General features: G+C 47.1%; 1 protein-coding gene and 1 pseudogene across 4 annotated transcripts; one reads left to right on the forward strand and one right to left on the reverse strand.

Annotated features, from left to right (window-relative positions):
* Positions 1–1,934: 1,934 nt before the first annotated feature.
* On the forward strand, positions 1,935–13,282 carry GFI1 (growth factor independent 1 transcriptional repressor). 4 transcript variants are annotated; one of them, XM_028087663.1, is made up of 7 exons: positions 1,935–2,010; positions 4,396–4,602; positions 4,914–5,096; positions 6,875–7,365; positions 7,470–7,607; positions 8,640–8,805; positions 11,879–13,282. In XM_028087663.1, the coding sequence occupies exons 2-7, from the start codon at positions 4,488–4,490 to the stop codon at positions 12,055–12,057; spliced, it is 1,272 nt and encodes a 423-aa protein (XP_027943464.1). In that variant the 5' UTR covers positions 1,935–2,010; positions 4,396–4,487; the 3' UTR covers positions 12,058–13,282. The 4 variants fall into 4 exon arrangements, with proteins under 4 accessions (XP_027943464.1, XP_027943467.1, XP_027943466.1 ...); XM_028087666.2 differs by lacking the exon at positions 1,935–2,010 and adding an exon at positions 2,074–2,359; XM_028087665.2 differs by lacking the exon at positions 1,935–2,010 and adding an exon at positions 2,400–3,550.
* Positions 13,283–18,125: 4,843 nt separating this feature from the next.
* LOC114196876 (prefoldin subunit 4 pseudogene) lies at positions 18,126–18,580 on the reverse strand (annotated as a pseudogene).
* Between the last annotated feature and the right edge of the window lie 3,323 nt (positions 18,581–21,903).

A 21,903-nucleotide genomic window follows, 5' to 3' on the forward strand; every position in this document is an offset into this window, starting at 1 on the left:
TAAAATCTGCCTTTTTCTACTGTTGCATAAGATAGAAGGAATAAGGGAAAGATCTGTTTTGGAATGCTTTGAAATTTTTATACTTTAGGCCCGGACAAAGCATATACGAATTAAAAGCTTATTTTTAAAATGCCTTAATTTCCCTTCAGTTTATTCAATATTTGTAATCCTTTGGTTAAGATTGTTTACTTCTGGGTGCTAACGAATTTTAAGGGCAGGGGTGTTGAACAAATGAACAGCAGTGTAAGGAGAATAGCTAAGCAGACTATTAAGATGTGTCTAGTCCAGCACCTGGCACACAGTCAGTGTAGGACCATTGTTATATAAAATGTCTAATCTATTAAAACATGTTGAACTACGGCCATAGTAACCAAATATTTTCTGCAAATCTTCGGGTTTACAAAGCAAATTAAAAATCATTCTAAAAAACATTTCTCTCTAGCAAAACGGCTACAAGGACCTTATTTTTCCATGATAACGTTGGCTTAATCTAAAATATGGTACGTTATTTTGCAAGAACTGAGGAGCAACACTCCCTTCTCCCTTCTGGCACTGGAGATTTAACTGTGCATGAAGTAGTGATCAAAATCTAACTCAATTCACTTAGGAAAGTAACGTAATTACAACGATATCCACCCCCGTCAGGAAAGGGTTCAGGTTTAAGCATACACAACAGGCCACACTCTATGGATCATGGCAGACATCTAGCGTTGGAAGTTGCTGCATTTGTTTATTTATGGGTGAGGCTTACATTTCCCCCCCTGTTCTATTAATAGAATTACTTAATTAACTCCATTCATTCATTTACTCAGTCCACAGACGTTTCTTAGAGCGTACCAGGGACATAATAGTGAAGATCCGTGCCTACCCTCAAGGAAAACACAATCCGAGCGAAGATTTACTCTTCAATAGTCGTCGGGGTGGTGCCTTTTATGGCGCTCTATCGCTCCTCTCAGGACCAGGTGCCCGAGGTACCGCTCTCCGGGGCTGGCCCGGGCAGGGCGGGGTCAGCCGAGCCGCCGCCGCCGCTGCCCCCGCCGCTGCCCCAGCGCTCTCCCTCCCGCGCAGTCTTTAATTTCGCAGCTCCGACCACCGGAAATTAGCCGCGGGCGGAGGGGACCCGGCAGAGCGCGGGTGAGCACAGCGTGGGGAGGGCGCGCCCGCCAGCCTAGCCCGGCGCCCGCGGGACGCGCCGCCAGCGCCCTCTCCGCCGGGGGCTCGGCGCTCGCCCACCTCTTCCAAATTTAACCATTACCTAAATCCGAAGGGAAATGAGCAAACCTCTCGGATTGGGTGTCAAGGTATTTTCAGCCTTGTTGGGCGTATTTATCCCGAAGTGTTTCCACAACAAGCTATTTCGGGGCAGCGGGGCAGGTTTCGCTCTGCGGACGCCGCGGCCACTCGCCGGGCTCCAGGCCGGCGACACCGCTGGCCGGTGGTGATTCACGGCCCCGACCTGGGGGCGGCCCCTGCCCAAGAAGGCGGCGGGGTTGGGGTGGGGGTGGAGGCGTCCGGGGCCACAGGGGCGGGGAGACCTCCTCCGAGCTGGCGCTCCCACTCCCCGACGCTTCAGTCAATCTGTGTCCTGAATCTGTGACTTCTTCTCGCTGCGGAAGTCTCCCAAGAGCCAAGAATGGTTCATTTTCTTTTGAGTCATTTCTAGTGCCTGGGTGTTGGGCCCTCCGGGTCTCCCCACCCCCGCAGTCCCACAGAGCAAAAACGCCAAGGACCTCCTGGGAGGGCGGCTGAAAAGGCCGGGCCCCCTGTCCGCCTCCTAGCCCCTTGCGCAAAGGAGCGCGCCCAGACTGGGGGTTGGGGGGGGCAGGTCTGAGAGGGCTAAGAGAGCTACTCCTTAACGCTCAGGAAGTGAAGCTTGTGGTTTTGGGGGCTGAGCTCGGAAGGAGATTAAAAAAAAAAGAGAGAGAGAGAGAGAGAGAGAGCGCAGGCTCTCCCGAAAGCAGCTCAGTTTGAAAACTCTCGGAGCGCAGTGCCCGCGCCCTGACCCCGCAGGTAGGTCTGTTGCGCCTGTTCTGCGCCTGCCCCCCTGGTGGGGGCGGCCGCGGGGACTAACGGGGCAGCGCCGCTGCGGGGGCGACCAGAGGGCGCTGCCGGGATCCCCCCCGGCTGCTGGCCGCTGTGCGGGAGCCCCGAGAACCCTATCCGCAAGGGATTTTGGCGCAGGGGAGCAGGATTCATCCGGGAAGGAAACATCTGGTGGGGAGGCGGTGGCAGCTGGGCTCAGGAGGCTGCCCGTCGGCGCCTCCACTCCCGCCTTCCCGGGCCCAGACCGTGAAGAGAGGCCCCAGGCCGCGTGCGCTCGGGGGGCGCCCCGCCCTCCCGCCGCCAGCTGCTGCGCCAGGTAGCCTTCCCACGCGCTCAGCCCTCGTCCCTACCACCCCCCAACCCATTCCGCTCTCCCAGGATCGGGCCGGGCCAGCCGGCAGGAGAGAGAGGCGCGGGGCTCGGCCTGGGTGGAGAGGACGCCTGGGTGCCCTCCTGATTCCGCGCGATCCCAGACAGCACAGGCTCAGCGCCCGCGCGGACAGTTCCCCTTCTGTCACCACCTCCGCCCGACTTCGCGCCGACGCAGACCCAAGCCTCACGAGGGCCCTCGAGACCATTTCACCCCGTATTCCTTTACCTCTGAGTTTCATGGCTGTCTAAGGAATTCGTTTTTAAGTTTGTGGTGTCTAATTATACGGCCGAAGTGGCGTCGCAAGCAGAGGCCCAGGGAAAACTGTGGTGGCCGAACTGCGTCCTGGGGCGGCCCCAGCACCTCCAAACCTCCGACCTTAGGGGCGGACTCAGACGGGAGCAGGTGGCACCCTCACTCCTAGGGGCCTTCTGGCTCTTAGGACTCCTGAAAGTTCTCCTGAGATTCCACTACATGCCCCAGCCGTCTTTTCTCCCGAGCCTATCGCCGCTCCACCCCACCCCCAGGGAGGGGGACACAGTGGGACGTGGAATGCCCTCTAGGGAACGAGTCCCTGAGAACTCGTTTTGAGCTCGGAGCGCCAACGGGCAGTTTTACTGTCCTGCATCCTGCCCTGAGAGCCAGGCAGCTCCGAATCTGGCAGCCTAAGCCTCGCGAAGGCCAAGGACTAGGGGTCTTGCTCCGGCCCGTGGTCCCCCAGCACACTTGTTCCTGAACTAGACAAGACCATGGAGAGCTGCTGTGCCCGAAGAGCCTACAGCTCCCGTGTGAACCTGACCTCCATCGAGAGGAAGGCAAATTCGTTTTCCCCAGACCTAGTAGCCGGTCTGGTTCCGCCCCCAGCAGCCCCGCGCGGAGCTGGAGGCGCTGCCCCGCCTCACGGCCGGGCTCAGGTTTCGACCCCGGGATTAGGTGAACTGATTGGGGGTTAATGAGAGCGGCGCCGCGGGCAGCTAGCTCCCTCCCGCGCCTGGACCCCCGCTCTCTGGCCGCCGCGGAGCACCCTGCGCTCTCCGCGTCCGCTAAACTGTTGGCTCTCCGCGGACTCCAGACACAGCGCAGTTCACAGCCAGCGCGCGCGAATGGGGCTCGACTTCCCCTAAAACAAGGTTTTCGGTGAGCAGAACGAAAAGTGCTTTTTCCCAGGACTTGGTTTCCGAGGTTAGGTCTCCATGGTCTGGGGTGTCTTGCCCCAGACTTCTGCCTGCCTCCGCGGCACTTGCGTCTCCAGACCAACTTTTTCCTCGCGTGAGGCACGAGTGAGGGGCGAGGGAGATCACCGGGATGCGAGTTCCACTAGGGGCCGGGGTCGGTCCTCTGTCATACCCCCTCCCACCACCTTCCTGTTCCTCTTCTCTCCTGCCTTTCTTTATCCAGCTTCTGCTGCCCTCAGCCCCTCTGCAGCTGTCACCCGACCCTGCTCCTCAGCCTGCCTAGTGCGCTCCTCCCCTCCCACCCCCCTCCAGTTTCTAGCAGGCTCCAGAAGGGCTTGGCTCCTAGCCCCTTCCCGGTCCTCGAGCGCGAACACATCCCTCGGCCTTAAATCGATCAGCGCGTCCCTGCTGCCCTCTTCCCCAGCCCGAAAACAGGGCCAGGCAGGCAGTGAGTGGTCGAGCGGGGGTAACTGGCCAGTTGGGGACATCGGCTCTCCGGAAAGTTTGATTGCCAGAGCGAGTTTTGCGAGGGAAGGGGAGGGGCCAAGGGGGGGTGGGCAGGGCAGAAGGAAGAGGCCTGAGCCTGGGCCCCGAGACGGGTTTTACCGCTCAGCTGTGACGGCGGCGGCGCGCTCGCGCCACCTGTCCGAGTGCCACCTGGTGAGCGCGGCGCAGCGGGGCCAAGCCCCTCCTCCTGCGGGCCTTCCTCCCTCCTCCCGGCCGGAGCTCTCTCTCCACCCGGCTGCCCAGTCCCGAGCCCCGGAGCGTGCTGACCCGCGTTTCCACCCGGTTCTTCTCCTCTCGCAGGTCTCCGCCTGGCTGGGGCTGAGCAAGCACTCCGGGTAACAGTGGGCTGACTGCGGCTCCAGGGAGCCGAGTGGGGAGCGCGCCCGACGACCATGCCGCGTTCGTTCCTTGTCAAGAGCAAGAAGGCTCACAGTTACCACCAGCCGCGCTCCCCGGGACGCGACTATTCCCTGCGCCTGGAGAATGTCCTGGCGTCAGGCGGAGCAGGTACAGGGTGCGCGGGGGCCGGGCGGGGCTCCCAGGGATGTAGATTCTGAGCCCCGCCACACCATCCCCCAGGAACCCGGCAGGGAGACCCTGACGCCCCCTTTGCTGCCTTTTCTGTTTCCTACCGTCCGGGTCCCTTCCGGGCTTGTCGCCTAGGTGCCACAGCCTCTTTGCTCCCGCCCTCGGATCCGGAAGGGTTCCCAGCCAGGTCTGGGAAAAGAGGAGGACGCCAGGGTGCCACGGTCTGGGGGGCGCCACTTCAGAACTCAATCAGGCCCAGCCTGAGCTCCTATCCTCCCTCCTCTCCGCAGACAGCACCTCGAGCGCAGACGGGGCGAAGACGGAGCCCCGGCGTCGTCTGTCCCCCGAGGCACAGTTGACCGAGGTCCCAGAGAGATCCTCCGCATCCCCGGGCAGCTGTGAGGGCAGCGTCTGCGACCGGAGCTCAGAGTTTGAGGACTTCTGGAGGCCTCCGTCGCCCTCTGTGTCTCCAGGTAGGAACCCACTGGGAGCTCTGGGGCCGAGGCGGCAAGGAATAAACTGAGGCGGCTTTGGGTGGAGAAATGCTAAATGGATGGCAGAGAGTCTTTCCAAGAGGAGAGCGCTTGTTTATGGGGTAAGGAGGCCCGTGGGGGAGGCATCTGGCTTCTGAACCGGGACTGAGTTAGCCTGTTCGCAGGGTCTGCTGCTTGGATCCGAGGCGGCTGGACCCGGCTTGTTCATTCCCAACATTCGTTTGGCAGAGATGGTGGGTGAGAGAAAGTAAATGAGTCGTCTTGACCGATAGCAACTGAGACATTTCGTTTTCTCATCAGCTGACTGTTTAGAAAGAGCTGGGATCCCAAAATCCAGACCCTCCGAGTCTCAAACAGAGACCTGGGCAGTCTTTAAAACTTCCTCTGGCTCCTGCAGCAACGCGCCTGGCAGAGCTGGGTGCCAAGCAAGAGGGACGGGTCGGGCTGAAAATCTCTGCCCTCCTCTGAGTCTTCGTAGGCGTGGATCGGGGGTCCTGTTTCAGTTTTCGTTTTGCTGGGTTGGCCTAGTCTTGGGGACCAGTCCGTTGGCTTAATTTCCAGACAGCAATTGAGGCTTGCGCAAAGGTTGGGTGGGAGCAAGTCTTGGGTACTGGCCAGGGAAGGAGAACGCAAACCAGCCGGATTCTGCCAAGTGCCTGTTATTTCCAGATTGCACTCACTAGTTTTAAAAGACAGCCCCAACCCCATCCCACACACAGTGCGTTGACTTGACTAAAGCCATAACTCCAGCGAGTGTGTCTGGGAGCCTGCGACTGGGGGATTCTTCTTGGCTGTGCAGGACACGGCCCTGCAAGACTGGGTGCCGCAGGAATCTCTCCGACGGAAACTTGGGGTACAGCCTGTCACAGAAATGGCTAGCCCGGAGTGTAGGGTGGGAACAGATTTGTAAATTCGTATGCAAATGGAGAAAGGATACGTTGGGTATCTGGTTTTAGCAAAATTCACGTTGTGCAGGGGGTGCAGAAGGCCACGAATATGGGAAAGCCATGTCCCTGGCAGGTGGTGGCTAAACCTTAATGAAAAATTTGGATTTTTCCCCTCATAAAACTATGACAGGAATGAGAATAGGAGTATTTGGCAGGCAGTTCAAGCTCCAAACCCTCTTGCCACTGCCCCTTTGCTACCTGCCCTGGCTATTTAATAACTGTGAGGAATGTTAACACCTTCCCGTTTTTTTTTTTTTTTTCCCAAACAGATGTCTTCGGTAGGCCAGGCCGCATTTTATTGGTCCTTTCCCCTCCCTCCTTATCTATCCCGGAAAGAAAAAGGACGGAGTGGGAACCTGTAGGGGCCGGGAGAGTGTTGGCACTGGGCGCTGGGCGCTCTGCGCAGGAGCGCTGTCCAGACCCTAACTGTGGCCACGTTCTCCTGCTTAGCTCAGCTCAGAACATTTCTCCAGCACAGACAGCTTGGCGCGCTTTTCTCTGCGGGACCGCGAAGTGCTCGGGTCCCGTCAGCAAGGACCCTCTTAACGTCGTTTCCGCCGCCCTGGCGCCAAATTTACCCATCTCCTCGACCGATGTCATTTTAATTATCCGTTCGCCGCCCTGCCGCCTCCAGTGATCCTCGAGGCCCCAGAGACCGGGTCCGCGTTTTTTCCCGGGGGCGTCATGGCACCTAGCGCGGCGCCTGGCGCACGGAGTACTCCACCAGCCCCGGGCGACTGGCAGACGCCGCCGGGCGGCCTCCGCCCCGCCGTCTGAAGCCTAACCGGACGCCCCCTTGTGCCTCCACAGCCTCGGAGAAGTCGGCGTGCCCATCGCTGGACGAAGCCCAGCCGTTGCCCCTGCCCTTCAAGCCGTACTCTTGGAGCGGCCTGGCGGGTTCTGACCTGCGGCACTTGGTGCACAGCTACCGGCCGTGCGCGGCCCTGGAGCGCCGCGCCGGCCTGGGCCTCTTCTGCGAGCGCGCCCCGGAGCCAGGCCACCCCGCGGCGCTCTACGGCCCGGAGCGGGCTGCGGGCGGCGCGGGGGCCGGGGCGCCGGGGGCAGGCAGCGCAGGAGGTGGCGCTGCGGGCGGCGCGGGCCTGGGGCTCTACGGCGACTTCGGGCCCGCGGCGGCGGGGCTGTACGAGCGGCCGACGGCGGCGGCGGCCGGAGGGCTGTACGCGGAGCGCGGCCACGGGCTGCACGCGGACAAGGGCGCCGGCGTCAAGGTGGAGTCGGAGCTGCTGTGCACCCGCCTGCTGCTGGGCGGCGGCTCCTACAAGTGCATAAAGTGCAGCAAGGTGAGGCTCCCGCGCGCCTGGCTTTGTCGGCCCCGCGCCCGCGCCCCCGACCCACGCCCCTTGGCCCCTCTCAGCGGCCTTCTTCCCGGCCCCACCCGCCTCAGGTGTTCTCCACGCCGCACGGGCTGGAGGTGCACGTGCGCAGGTCCCACAGCGGCACGAGACCCTTTGCGTGCGAGATGTGCGGCAAGACCTTCGGGCACGCGGTGAGCCTGGAGCAGCATAAAGCCGTGCACTCGCAGGTAAGGGCGGGGCGTATGGCTTCGGGCGGCCCTGTTCAGGTTTTCACAGTCGGGGATGTTCTGCTTGTCTGTGCAGCACCGGCCACCCTCCGCCTGGCAGCTTTTCCCTTGGGCTTCCCTGGATTGCCCCCAGTCTCCTCCACCATGTCCCTTTGCCCAGATGTAGGTGTGTAGGGAAAGGTGGCCGGCTCAGGCTTAGAGGCAGCCCTAGAGTTTGGTGTCACATCATTGTAAGCCTCCAGAGGGTGATCCAGATCGTTACTTTGGGTTTGAAGAGGGTTTCTATGCGCCCTTGCTGCTGATATATCAGATTTATTAGCTCTGGTTTTTTTGCCTTGCTTCTTTTCACCAGATGGCTGTCACTTAATCTGTACTGACCCCTCCAACTGAAAGGAAGGGATGTCAGCTCATTGAGAGCATCCAGGAGCATATTTGTCCTGCTGTTATTTCATGCATTCCTTTATTAGTATTTGTTGTCCAACTTCCAGCTGCTAGGCTCTTGAGAATCATGGAACACAGCAGGTCCCTGACAGGATGCCCCCACGGAATTTTTCAGTTTAGCTGAATGACAGAGGGTAGATAAGCAATTAAGTACGCAACTAACTATGACAAGTGAATGCTTACTTACAGAAACTTATTTACAAAAGAGTACCATTCTCCCATCTCTCTCAACAAGGGCTAGAGGGCGCGGTGGTCTCAAGTGACTGAGGTCTAAGCCTCCTCTTGAGGAGGGTGGAGAAGTGTTTGTAAATGGGTGTCAAAAAAGCAGGGTGGGGATACGTTTTTGCCATGGGGTGTGGAGGGTTGTGGGTGAAAAGTGGGTAGAAAAAGTGTTAAAGGGGAAGAGGCTGGGGTGGGGAGGGTGGAGGTTGGAAATAAATCTGGAGACAGGGATGATGGGGCAGGCTAAGTGGAAGGGGAGCCTGAAGGAAGGGAGAGCCCTGGTTTGGGGGATTTTATGGTCGGGTTGGTGGTGAAGAAGACGGCAGCCTACATGACTACAAAAGGAATGCCACATCTTTCTATCCACAGGAACGCAGCTTTGACTGTAAGATCTGTGGCAAGAGCTTCAAGAGGTCATCTACACTGTCTACGCACTTGCTCATCCACTCAGACACCCGGCCCTACCCTTGTCAGTACTGTGGCAAGAGATTCCACCAGAAGTCAGACATGAAGAAACACACCTTCATCCACACTGGTAAGCTGAAAGCCCTCTGGCTTGTCTGAAAACACCTGGGGAAGGCTGGCGTGGAAGAGCATTGTTCTTCCTTCTGAGGCCAATATAATTCGCCTTTGCTCTGATATTCTGGCTACAGAGTGAGTGGTAGATGAGGCCTTCTAGATGGAGTTAATCACTGCAGTGTGTTCAAGAAAACAAGGAGGCAGATTCTCTTAGATTCATTTACATACAAGGTTCTCCCCAGAGGGGCCTTGGTGTGGGGCTGCATTTGAAGAACCATTCAGAAGGCCAACCTCAGGTTCTCTATCCTTGCAAAAACTATTTTCCTCTAGTTTAGCTGCTGCTCCAACTGCTGCCTGCTCTGGGTGAAATACTAAGCTCCAGAGAGTGAGGTCTTTCTCCAGGGCTGCCACCCAGCCTTTTAGGGAAGCAGGAAGCCTTATGTGTGGTCTCTTGGCTGTATTTCTTGCAGTCTAAAAGCCTATTCTGATTGAGGAGGAAAAAACAATGGTAAATATTACTAAGCTGTCTGCTAAGTACTTTTTAAATGCATTATCTCACTTTACACTCACAAGAAGTCTGGGAGGTAGAGACTATTCCTTATCCCCATTCTAGAGATGAGGAAAGTGAGGCACAGAAGGGTCAGGTAACCTGTCCAGGGCCCTGATAGCAAGCAACAGGGCCAGAACTTAAATTCAGGTCTTCCTGACCTCAAATGTGTATTATCTTGACCACTGTTTACTGTATTCTATTTTCAGAGCCATGAGGGTTGGTAGATGTAGAAAGCTTCTATTCACTTACTGCCCTTTTCAAAATATCAGTAAGTTCATGCCATAATAATGGTAACTCTTTACCTATTATAATACTTCATAATTTAGAAACTGCTTTCAAACCTATCCCTTCTTAAAAAAATCTATCCCCCCCTTTTTTTTAAGATTTTAGTTATTTATTTGAGAGAGATATAGAGGGCATGAGTGGGAGGGGCAGAGGGAGAGGGACAAGGAGACTCCCCCCTGAGCCAGACATGGGGCTTGATCCCAGGACCTTGAGATCATGACCTGAGTCAGACACTTAACTGACTGAGCCACGCAGGCACCCCATCCCTTCCTTTGATCCTCACTGCCACCCCAGTAAGTAGCCTTAGGGTGATGAAACTCAGGGTGATGAGATGATTTACCGAAGATCAGACTGAGAGTAAATCTTGGGGCCATGGAATGCTCTGGATTCCAATCCTGGGATTGGAATGTTAGGTAAAGACCTAACATTTTGATTGTATATCAGTGGCAGTTTTAATGCCAGGAGCAGTCTCTTTAATAGTAAATAAGACATGTACAAGAGACCCAGAATTCTGACTATTTTATTCCAGAATATGAATACTGATTTAAAGCAAGTTTCAGTGTATTCCAAATACCTACCTTTGATGCTTATAAATATGTTTGGGCAGTGTAGACCCCCTTCAGAAAACCCAGAAAAATATCCTACTTTAATCATGATCCCTTACCTGAAATTTCCGTTAACTCACTCCTTTTAAGTAAAGGTATTCAAGACCCTTACCAAAATGCAACTAGGATTTTTTTTTACTTTTTTTAAAAAAGATTTTATTTATTTATTTGACAGAGAGATAGAGAGAGAGAGCACAAGTAGACAGAGTGGCAAGCGGAGGGAGAGGGAGAAGCAGGCTCTCTGGTGAGCAGGGAGCGTGATGTGAGGCTCGATCCCAGGACCCTGGGATCATGACCTGAGCTGAAGACAGACACTTAACAGACTGAGCCACCAGGCACCCAAAATGCAACTAGGATCTTGACTGAATGAAACATTAAGTCTTTATCAAACATTCACATCATAGCTAGAATTTGTTTCTCAGATTTGTTTGACTAAAGGGATAGGCTAAATTTTGATGGGTGGTTCCTTATTAAAGAAATCTGAAACATGAAGACAGAAAGGGGTGCAGCAAGAGGGACAGAAGTTTCCTCAAAAACAAACCTCATCTATTTTGTGCACTTTTCCAAGACCAAGCCCTGACAATAATGACATGCTGAGGCTCTTTGGAAATTCATGTTATTTACCCAAATATTAAACAGCACATGAATTGGGGGGGAAGACAAAACTTTTTTTGTCTTTTCTTTTTTTTTTTTTTTAAGATTTTTATTTGTTTACAGGGGTCCCAGTCTAGAACTTAGAAAAGTAGAGGTAAAAGATATTTTTTCTCCTCTACAAGGTTATAAAAGGAAGGAAACAACCAGCAATACTGAAAAAGATATTTATTTGGGAGAGAAAGAGAGAGAGAGCGTGTGGGGAAGGAGAGAAAGAGGGAAAGAATCTTAAGCAGACTCTGTGCTGAAGACAGAGCTTGACAGAGGGCTCGATCTCAGAACCCTGAGATCATGACCTGAACCAAAACCAAGAGTCGGACACTCAACCAACTAAGCCACCCAGGCGCCCCTGAAACTTTTTCTCTTTGTTACTTATTAATTTATGGTGAACACTTGCAAGGATATAAAGAATCCTTATAAAAAGAAAATAAAATCAAGTTGGAAAGGATCTGCTATTTAAGAAATACTTTGTGACCCAAATGTGGAGTTTTAAAAATAAGACTTTGAGACATGTCTGTGCTTCAGATGCATTCTATCATCCTTCAAAAGCAAGAAAGAAGGCAGGCTCACTGGTCCATACAAACCAACACCCACTTGGAAACTCAGATTTGAAAACTTCCTCTGAATTAGAGCAGAGTCACATGGCCCCCACCCCCACATTGAACATCTGCTGTGGGAGCGCTCTGCTTCTAAAGTCAGGGGTATCTTGCCAGGGTGGATTCAGCTGTGAGTCTGGGCACGTGGCCTTTGCTGTTTCCGTTTAGCAGGAAACGGTTTGAGGCCTTTTGCTGGGAACCCCCGCTCAGAAAGTCTCCCTTTCACTTGCTGCACCCATGACTTCCCAGGACTTGCGTTGCAACACGTCACCCTCCAAGTTGCTTGAAGGTCTTAGACTGTGGTGCAGCCAGCTGCTGCCAAGAGCATGTGGGTCACAGTGAGTCCCCTCTAGCTTGATCATAAGCTCATACTTCCTTCCCTCCCCTCCTCCCTCCTCGCAGGTGAGAAGCCCCACAAATGCCAGGTGTGTGGGAAGGCATTCAGCCAGAGCTCCAACCTCATCACCCATAGCCGCAAGCACACAGGCTTCAAACCCTTTGGCTGTGACCTGTGTGGGAAGGGCTTCCAGAGGAAGGTGGACCTCAGGCGGCACCGGGAAACCCAGCATGGGCTCAAATGAAGGCCCTGATTGGCTGCAAGGAGCAGTTACACAACACTACGGAGGGCAGCCTCCCCACTTGCCACCGTCCACGTCTGACTTCTCAGGCCCTCCATTCCTGTCCAAAACTCCCAGCAGGGTGAGCCCCTTCACCTTACTTCTGGGAACTGCCAGAAGGGATAAGTTATCCTTTCAAAGTTCAGCCCAGAGTGGGAACCAAATAACTCACTGGGTTTTGGACACACCAAATAGGCTCCCTGACACCTGAAGACTCGAAGTCAAGGGGGGATCAGCTAAAATCTCAGGCCCTGCAGTTCTTCGCATTCCCAGCCCTGCTCCACAGACAGGAAAGTCCTTCAGGTTTTTACCCTCCTCTTGCCCCACCCCAGATACTTGTGTGGAAGAGGAGGGGTCACCATCTACAAGGTGGACACATGCTAATGTTTTTTTATCTAGAATGAAAAATGAGTGTTACTTTTTGTTTTTCTTTCTGGGGAGTCTTAATCCCTTTCTACTGGGTGCTGCCTATAAATCTTGGAGGGATCAATTCTCCCACTCGAAGACTGGTTCAGAAATGGATTTGGGGAAGGAGTTTCATGCTTTTAAAATTACAAAATACACTGTCCAGCCTGCTCCAAGCAGGAGCAGAAGACACGTGGACTTGGTGGTGAGAGGACAGGAGAGTCCTTTCTGCAGGAGGCTTGTGAAGGCTCCCTCTGAGGAGCTGGGATGACAGAGCAACACCTCTGGACAAGATACCACCCCCTCACTCAGCAGGTGTTTGTTGACCACCAGGTTCCCGGCCTATGCTAGGTATGGGGGAGCCAGAGATTAAAGTTACGGCCCCTGCCCTTCAGAAGCTAACAGTTGTACCTCCTCCAAGTGGCTGGATCTGCTTTTTCCCTCCTAGGGAATTCAGAGAAGACAAAACAAAATCTTGACCCTTCTTTTCTGACACGTTTGGATTTTAATCAAGAATAAACAACAACAACAACAAAAATAGCTGAACAGATACTTCCAAGATGCATGTGTATATTCAGTTTTTTAATGTTAAGCTGATATTTTTAAGATGTCTAAGCTAGCAGGCATGTGGAGTGACCCTCCATGTGTACTATAAAGAAGAAAAAGTGGTATTTTTACTTTGATGAGGTTTGTAAATGTTTTTAGACCTTCTGGAGTGCATTATGTTTGTTAATACATATTTATTAGAATGATGTTTTAAGTTAATAAAGTATTAAGACTCTGACCTATTGCTTTTCATTTAGGCAGGAAATTGGGGAAAGACCTTTGTTTTAATCTGTAGTGGGAGTTGGCACTGAAAGAAACTACCGTGGGGTATTAAAAGTAAAGCAGGCAAGCCAATATCCAGAAGAGAGGAAAATGCAATTGCTCTGATTTTCATTTGCTTTTTACTTCTATACCTCAAAGATCCTTCTTTCTTAACAGAAAAACTAGGTATAAAAAACTAAGCTCCTACCTTTTAAAGTCCCTAGTGGTCCCACATGAACATAGGTACTTCTGAGGACTTCAGGGTTGTTTTTGTGGGTTGGTAGGTTGGTGGGTGGGTTTTTGGTGTTTTTTTTTTTTTTTTATAGGCCAGAAGGCTCCCAGATAAATAAAGAAATCACAGGTCTTAGGTCCAGAAATAGAATGTTAGTCACAGCTCTATCACCAATATGTTGTGTGACTTAGACAACTTTTTTGGCTTTCAGTTTCCTTGACCATAAAACGTGGATATGGTCTGTCATGCCAGTCCAACCCGGGCTATTTGATTCTGTGGAGACTGGAAGGGAGAGAAAGTATGTGCTATTGGTTAGTTGTCTCACCTAAGGCAAGTCTCAATCTAAAGACGCATCAGGGGCAGTAAAAATTGGAATTTGGGTTATTTCTGGCTCTATCCCACCTGTGGGGGTTTCTTGCTGATTTGAAGCAGTCCTTTACGAGAATGAAACCAAGAATAAGGGAATAAGGTTCTGACCTAAATCCCGACTACTTAGGCTCATTCTAACGTCTCCCAGCCAAAGTATGTCTGGCTCATGGTGACCACCAGTAGATTGTCCATTTCAATTCAAATCAACTTCACACATATTGATGAGTACCTAATATGTGCCTGGCACTGTTCTAGGTGGTAGGGTCACAGCAGTGAGCACAGTGTCCTGCGGAGCTTTATTTATTGGGTCACTGCTGAATCTTCAGCTCCCAGAACAGTGCCTGGCACACAATAGGAGATCAATAGGTACTTGCTGACATAGGTAAAAAAGCAAAGACAGTAAAATCCCTGCTTCATCCTGACTGGCTCTGCTTTCTAGAGCACAAGGGGAAGAGAAATTGAAGGAAACCAACTGAACACAGGACTCTCTGGAGTTGGTGGGTAAAGGGGCTTTGAAACTGCTTTTCTCCAGTCTCTCCAAATCTCAGTCCTTGGCTATGCTCACCTGGTTTTCAACACCATGCCTTTCCCTGTCAGTTTACTGTCATTCAAAATTTAAATTTGCTTATAATGTTTTAAGATAATTTTCCTGAACTAATGGGTGAGCAGGTATAGCATCCAGGAACCTCTTCCTCGTGTCCTGGGAAACAAAATTCCCAATGAATAAAGATCACAAAACGTCCTTCTTACAGAATTCACTGTGCACACTGGTTGATTATTTCCAACCTGGTTTGAAAAGTAAAGAAGTTGCATTGAGAGGTAAGTAGACTGATTGAAGTCTAGTTATCTGTCCTGTCCTTCTCTTATGACATTTAGAACTTTTGAGCCATTTTCATAATCCTTGTTTATGCTATAAATGAGAAGTTATAATTTTGATGTTAACAGTATGCCTTTTTAGAGAAAAAAAAAATACATCTTGATATCCTCAGTTCAGAATCAAAACAAATTACTGTGACTGTTACCGTGTGAAATTTGAAGATTGCAAATATCTCTTTTAATGTTATTACTTGACTCCATTAAAAATAGATCGTGAATATTCCATGTCACATTATTCATGAGGCAGGCTCTATGCCTTTTGTCTGCCCGAGTAACAGTAGAAAGGGTAACAAGAGACACCAGGGCACACCTTTGTTTCTTTCACTAAATTTTTAATAACACCTCCAGCTAGCCAGTTGGTGAAGCTCAGCTCTTGCATAAAAGTGGAAAAGCACAGCTCTCTCAGAGAAGACCAGCTCTTTCACTAGCTAATTTGAGTTTGCATTCATCTACACCGGAGATGATTAAATTACCTATCAAGTGTGCTGAGCTATCAGGATTCAGGCCACGTAAAAGGTGAATTTCATCTGATTGATTTGAGACACGAATGGAACAATTGAGTTTTAAAAGCTCCGCCTTAATTAAAGGCATAGCAAAGTGTCAGTCCCAGGTGAATTCTTGACTGTCATTGCCCTTGAAAATTGGGTGGTGATAGTGATTTGACCCACATCATTTTGTGGTGTGCCTGTTTGTTTAACCTGATCATTTAACAGAAAGAAAAGAATTTAGAGGAAGGCCTGAAAGGACTTGACTACTTTGTACTCTATATTTCTAGAGAACTATTTGTTTAAATCTCTGCTGCTATATTATTTCTTTTTTTTAGCATATTAATATAGTTTATTAGTTCATTAGTATAACCAATGATCAAGAGCAATCAGTAGTTTTTAGTAAAACCTTTGGTGCATATAATCTATGACTCAGCATGTCTATTTCTAGGTTCTCTTGTTTGTAGGGGTGAAGAGTTGAAAACAAGCTAAGTGTCTAGCCAATTAAGAATGGGCATGCTCTTCAAAATACTTAGCCATAAAGTAGGTACAGGCACCAATCAGTCAGAACACGTGCTGGCCATAGACTCAAGCAGAGTCCTACCAGGGGATGGCAGGGCTCTAGGGACAGTATTTGTACAACAGGGATGGCGGTACTGGTAAAGATGCTTGAGCAGTAGGCTCAAGTAATGTAGACTAGAAGTCAAGGGTAGGGGCTCTGGATTCAACTCCTTTGGGGTTGAATTCTGGATCTGTTGCTTATTGGCTGTGAAACCTGGGGCAAATTCCTTGTCTGTTCCTTTAGTTTCGTCATTGTGTACAACAGGGGTTATAACAACCCTTCCACATGGATTTGTCATGAAGATTAAGGAAGCTAATACATAAAAACTCCTAGAACACTTCCCCATATGCTTATTGAGTAAGCACTAAATATATATAGTAGGAAAATGGAAATGAATAAATAGAATGCACTGTATGTTTATATAACAGAATATCACATAGCAGTTAAAATGACTGAACTTTATGCATTAACCTAATAGAGCTCAAAAAACATGTTGGGTGAAAAAAACCCTGCGAAAACAACTTATTAATGGATGCATATCCGAAGTTAAAATGGAAAGGTATGGGCCAGGAGGATACCCACCAAATTGATATTGATCATCTCTGGGGAGCCCTCGGGGTACAAAATGGATTTCAACTGTCTAATTTTTTTTAATCTAAAAGAAAAAAATTCTCAAGCAAAATGACAAAAATTCAACATTTGTTAATTCTGAGTATTTGCAGTATTCTCTGAACTTTTCTGTACTTTAAATTTCTGTTTTAAAAGACATGGAAAAATATGGGGCCAGGTGTGAGAGATCTGAGTGCTAGTACCAATGTTCCTCTAATTAACTACATGACTTTGAGTCAATCACTTAAATCTTTCAAGATCTTCGTTTCCTCCTCTGAAAAATCAAGTTAAGAATACTTTTTACCTGGGTGCCTGGGTGGCTCAGATGGTTAAGCGTCTGCCTTCGGCTCAGGTCATGATCCCAGGGTCCTGGGATTGAGTCCCGCATCGGGCTCCCTGCTCCTTGGGAGCCTGCTTCTCCCTCTGCTTCTCTCTCTCTCTGCTCCTCTGTCTCTCATGAATAAATAACTAAAATCTTAAAAAAAAAAAAGAATACTTTTTACCTCGGGGGGGGAGGGTTGTTTTTGAGAAATAAATGATACTTGTGGGAAGTTCTATAAATGCCAAAGCTCTATTCTCATATTCATTAAAATAAAATTGGGTTGTTGGCCTGATAATTCCTAAGGCTTCCCTAACTCTACTGGCATAAGTCTAGTAGAGGTGTTTTGTTTTGGTTTTGTTTTTATTCCTACTTTTTTTTTATTTTTTTAAATTTTATTATGTTATGTTAATCACCATACATTACATCATTAGTTCTTGATGTAGTGTTCCACGATTCATTGTTTGTGCATAACACCCAGTGCTCCACGCAGAACGTGCCCTCTTTAATACCCATCACCAGGCTGACCCATCCCCCCACCCCCCTCCCCTCTAGAACCCTCAGTTTGTTTCTCAGAATCCATAGTCTCTCATGGTTCATCTCCCCCACTGATTTACCCCCCTTCATTTCTCCCTATATTATTTCTATGGAAAAAACTTTTCGGAAAGTACATAATACATTTATTTTAGCAACATTTCCTTTATTAAGTCAGATTTAAAAAAAAAATTAAAGAAGTTTCACCCCAAACCCTTCTAGCTTAAAAGTTTATGTTAATTTATTTTTAGTGCTGCTTTTCAATCTTTACCTACATGTGTGTATACTTATATTTTATATTTTAAACCCTGTGATCAGGGTAATTTACAGTTTATGTCTAGATAGCTCATACTTATTTATAATATGGACACATACTTAAAACTGAAATTTTTATACTTTACAATGAGAATTTTGACAATTTTAATGATTAAATTTTATCGAGATTTTAGTATTTATTAGGATTTTATCAGTCATTTAGATAATCTATTTCCTGGTTTTACTTTGAAGTTACTCACTTTTTAAATAAAACATTTCAAACATATGATAAATCACAAATAATATAATAAACATAATTCTGCCATATTTACTTCAGGTTTTATTTTATTTATTTTTTATTTTTTTTAAGGTTGCTTAACCGATTTTAATAACATGACATAAAGCCCCTACACTTGATAGAATCGTTATGCAAAATACATAGATGAATACTGTCTTCTTTTAAAAATATAAAATAAATAAGACATGTGAAAATAGGCAAGTTTCATTAAATAAATGAAAATTTTAAAAAAAGAAACTTTTGCTTTCCATATCATTTGAAGAAGGGAAATTATCATTTTAAACAATATTCAAGTTTATTAAACAAATTAAAAAAAGTATTATAAAATGTTTAACTGTCATCAGCTTCGAGGTTTATGTTGCTCCCGAATTTTGCATATAACTGAACTTTCAGATCCGCTGACACTCGCTGAATTGATTCCACTCTGGCTTCTAAAAGCGTCGATTTCTTCTTGCAAATTTTTCTTTGCTTCTTCTAACATTTCCTGTGTTTCTTCTTGAGAATGGCTAATGAAAACATCACCGATTTGATAAGGTATCATTAAGCAATCATCATCTGCAAGCATGATGTCCTCACAAGCATCTTCTAAATTCTGGAGTTGTTTCTTTTTTACTTCTATTTCCTCCTTCAGCTCTGTGATTCTACTTGTATTCCGTGCAAATTTGTTTATCTTTTGTTGATCTTCAAAAGTAACGTTGACATCTTCTGCAGCCGCCTTCTTCATGGTGGCCGCCATCTTGGGCTCAGGTTTTATTTTAAAATAAAATATTACAGACATGGTTGAATATCTTGTGGAATATTTCCTCCCTAACCCTTTTCCCTTTCTTCTCTTGTCAGAGGCATCCACTATACCAAAATAGGTACATATCTTTGCCATGACTATTTTTATACCTTTACTTACACATATTACCATAAACTATATATAATACTATTTAGCATAAGTGGTATCATAGTGTATGTATCCTTCTGCCACCTTACCTTTTTTTTTTGCTCAACACTTTGTTTTTGAGATTTGTCCATTTGGTACATGCAGTTTTGTCCATTTATTTAACTGCTGCATAAAGAATTCCATTGTATGAATACTTGGTGATTATTTTTGTATTCTCCTATTGGGAGAGTTTTGGTTATTTCCCATATTCTCTATTATAGACAATTCTGAAGTAAGCAATCTTTCACATATCTCCTGTGAGCAAGATTCTTTAGAGTATATCCCTGGGAGTGGAAATGATGGAAATTACCAAATTGCTTTCCAAAGTAGTTGTACCAATTTGCATTCCTACCAACAGTGTAGGAAAATTCCTATTTCTTTGCACCTTACCAACATTTGGTATTGTCAGACTTTAAAAATGTTTGCCAATCCAAAAAAAAAAAAATGTTTGCCATCAGATGGATGTGAAATGTTATTGTAATTTGGATTTCTTGATTCCTAGTGAGGTTGAGTATCCTTTTATAAGTTTATTGGCCTGACAGGTTTCCTTTCCTGTGAGATGCCTGTTCATGTACTTTGTCCATTTTCAGTTGGGTTGTTTGCTTTACATCAATTTATATTTCATTTTATTTTTTAAAGATTTTATTTATTTATTTGAGAGAAAGGGAGAGCATGGGTTTGGGGGAAGAGCAGAGGGAGGCAGGGGATGGGAGGGGTGGAGTGCGGGGGTGGGGTGGGGGGTGGGGGAAGCAGACTCCCCCCTGAGCAGGGAGCCCCACACGAGGTTCCATCCCAGGACTTGGCATCATGACCTGAGCTGAAGTCAGACATTTAACCAGCTGCCATCCAGAAGCCCCTATATCAATTTATATTTTAAAATGTATTCTAAGTACTCACTGTTCTGCTAGTTTAAATGTGTTGCCCACATCTCCCAGTCTGTAGCTTGCCTTTTTGTTTTGGTTGAAGGAAGGGTTTGTTTATTTTTTGTGTTAATGTAGTCAAATACATCAGTCTTCAGGTTGTGGTTTATGCTTTTTATATCCTAATTAGGAAACCCTTCCCTGATTGGTGGTCATAAGCTCATTCCCTGTATTTTCTTCTAAAAACATTAAAATGTTTGCTTGTAACATTAACTTTTTATTTTTTTAAAGATTTTATTTATTTATTTATTTGAGAGAGAGCGCACACGTGCATGGGCGCACCCGTGCGTGAGAGTGGAGGGGGGAGAGGGAGAGAATTGCAAGTAGATATCAAAACCCAGGGCTCCCACAACCCTGAGACCCTGACCAGAGCTGAAACAGAGTTGAACGCTCAGCTGACTGAACCACCCAGGTGCCCCTAACATTAGCTTTTTAATCTACTTATATGTGTATGACATGAAATAGAATCTAATTAAAAAAAAATTTCCCACATAGGTAACAAATTACTCCAAAATTATTTATTGCAGATTACATTCTTTTCCCCCTAATTGTAAAGCCACTTCTGTCATATGTCAAGTTTCTATTTCTGTATGGTTCTATCTCTGGGCTTCCTAATCTGTTCCATTGGTCATTTTGTCCATCTGTATGCCAAAGCCATTGTGTCTTTTTTTTTTCATAGTGTTTTAACTTATAATAAACAGTTAGTAGCTAGTAAGGAAAGCTTCTCTCTGACCTATTTTGTTCTCTTCAGGAATATCTTGGCTCTTGCTTGTTTTTTAAAAACTCTGTTGGGTTTTTTATTTGCACTTCATTTATTATTTAATAGGGGGGAATGGAAATCGTTTTGATATTAACTCCTCCTATCCATAAATAAGGTATATTGCTCATTTATTTAAGTTTTCTTTTACATCTTTTAATAACATTTACTAATTTTTGGCATAATTTTCTCTTTTTATTTGTTCATTGCTCTTGTAGTTCTTTTTTAAAACTGCATTTTCTAACTACCTGCTGCTGGTATATGGGAACAAAATTATTATTTTTTTGTATATTGACCTTGTATCCTGTAACTTTGCTGAACCTTCTTTTTAGCTTGTTGTAGATTATTTCAGACTTTTCTATGTAAGACAGTCATCAAATATGCAAATGTTTGTAGCTTTGTTTGGCCTTTCTAACATACTCTCCTTGACTTGCTGCATTAGACAAGGTTGTATTGAACAGGGGCAGAATAAGAGGCATCCTTATTCCTAACTTCCAGAGAAATGCTTTTAATTTTTCATAATTTAGTGTGATATTTTGGGTAGGTTTTGATAGACAACTTTTTAAAAATCAGGTTAAGAATTTCTATTTTTATTTGGTAAGAATTTCTGCTTGTGTGCCTGGGTATTTAATTTTATTGTATAATTTTGAGGCATCTGTTGAGAAAAGTGTGTTATTTAATTTCTAAATCTGATGGCTTTTATTCTTTACTTTGTCAGTGCGGTGAATGACATTTATAGATTTTCTAATGTTAAATTATCCTTGTATTGCTGGGGGGAACAAACCTCAACTTGGTTATTTTGAAAATCTACATTACTGATTTCGTTTGCTGAACTTTATTTAGGATTTTTGCGTTTATGCTTATTGGTGAAATTGACTTTTAATCTTTCTTTCTTATAATACCCATAAGTGGTTTTGATATTAAGGTTTAACTCATTTCAAAATGAGTAGGACAGCATTTCCTCTTTTTCTGTTTTCTGGAACAGTTTGTGAAAGACTGAGATTATATGTTCCTTGAATGTTTGATAGAGCTCATCTGGGCCTCTGTGTGTGTGTGTGTGTGTGTGTGTGTGTAAAGAAAAAGGGGAGTGTATATTTTAAGCTTTAGTGACAATAGTTCTATTTAGATTTTTGCTTTCTTCTTAAACGGGCTATAATAGATTACATATTTCAGGAAATGTTCTGTTTCTTTTAAGAAATTAATTGCCACTATATTTAAAAATCAGTATGAAAACAATATGAAATAGTATATGCTTTATTTTTTATTATTTAAAACAATTTTTTTAAGATTTTATTTATTTGAGAGAGAGGGGGAGAGAGCACAGGCTGGGGTGGGAGGTGGGGGATGGGCAGAGGGAGAGTGAGAAGCAGACTTCCCGCTGAGCAGGGAGCCCTAAACAATGCAGGGCTTGATCCCAACACCTTAGATCACCCCCTGAGCCTAAGCAGATGCCA

The sequence above is a fragment of the Eumetopias jubatus genome, unplaced genomic scaffold (assembly GCF_037043125.1).
Source record: "Eumetopias jubatus isolate StellerSeaLion01/CBP00866 unplaced genomic scaffold, mEumJub1_p1.0 scaffold_4, whole genome shotgun sequence".
NCBI lineage: Eukaryota > Metazoa > Chordata > Mammalia > Carnivora > Otariidae > Eumetopias > Eumetopias jubatus.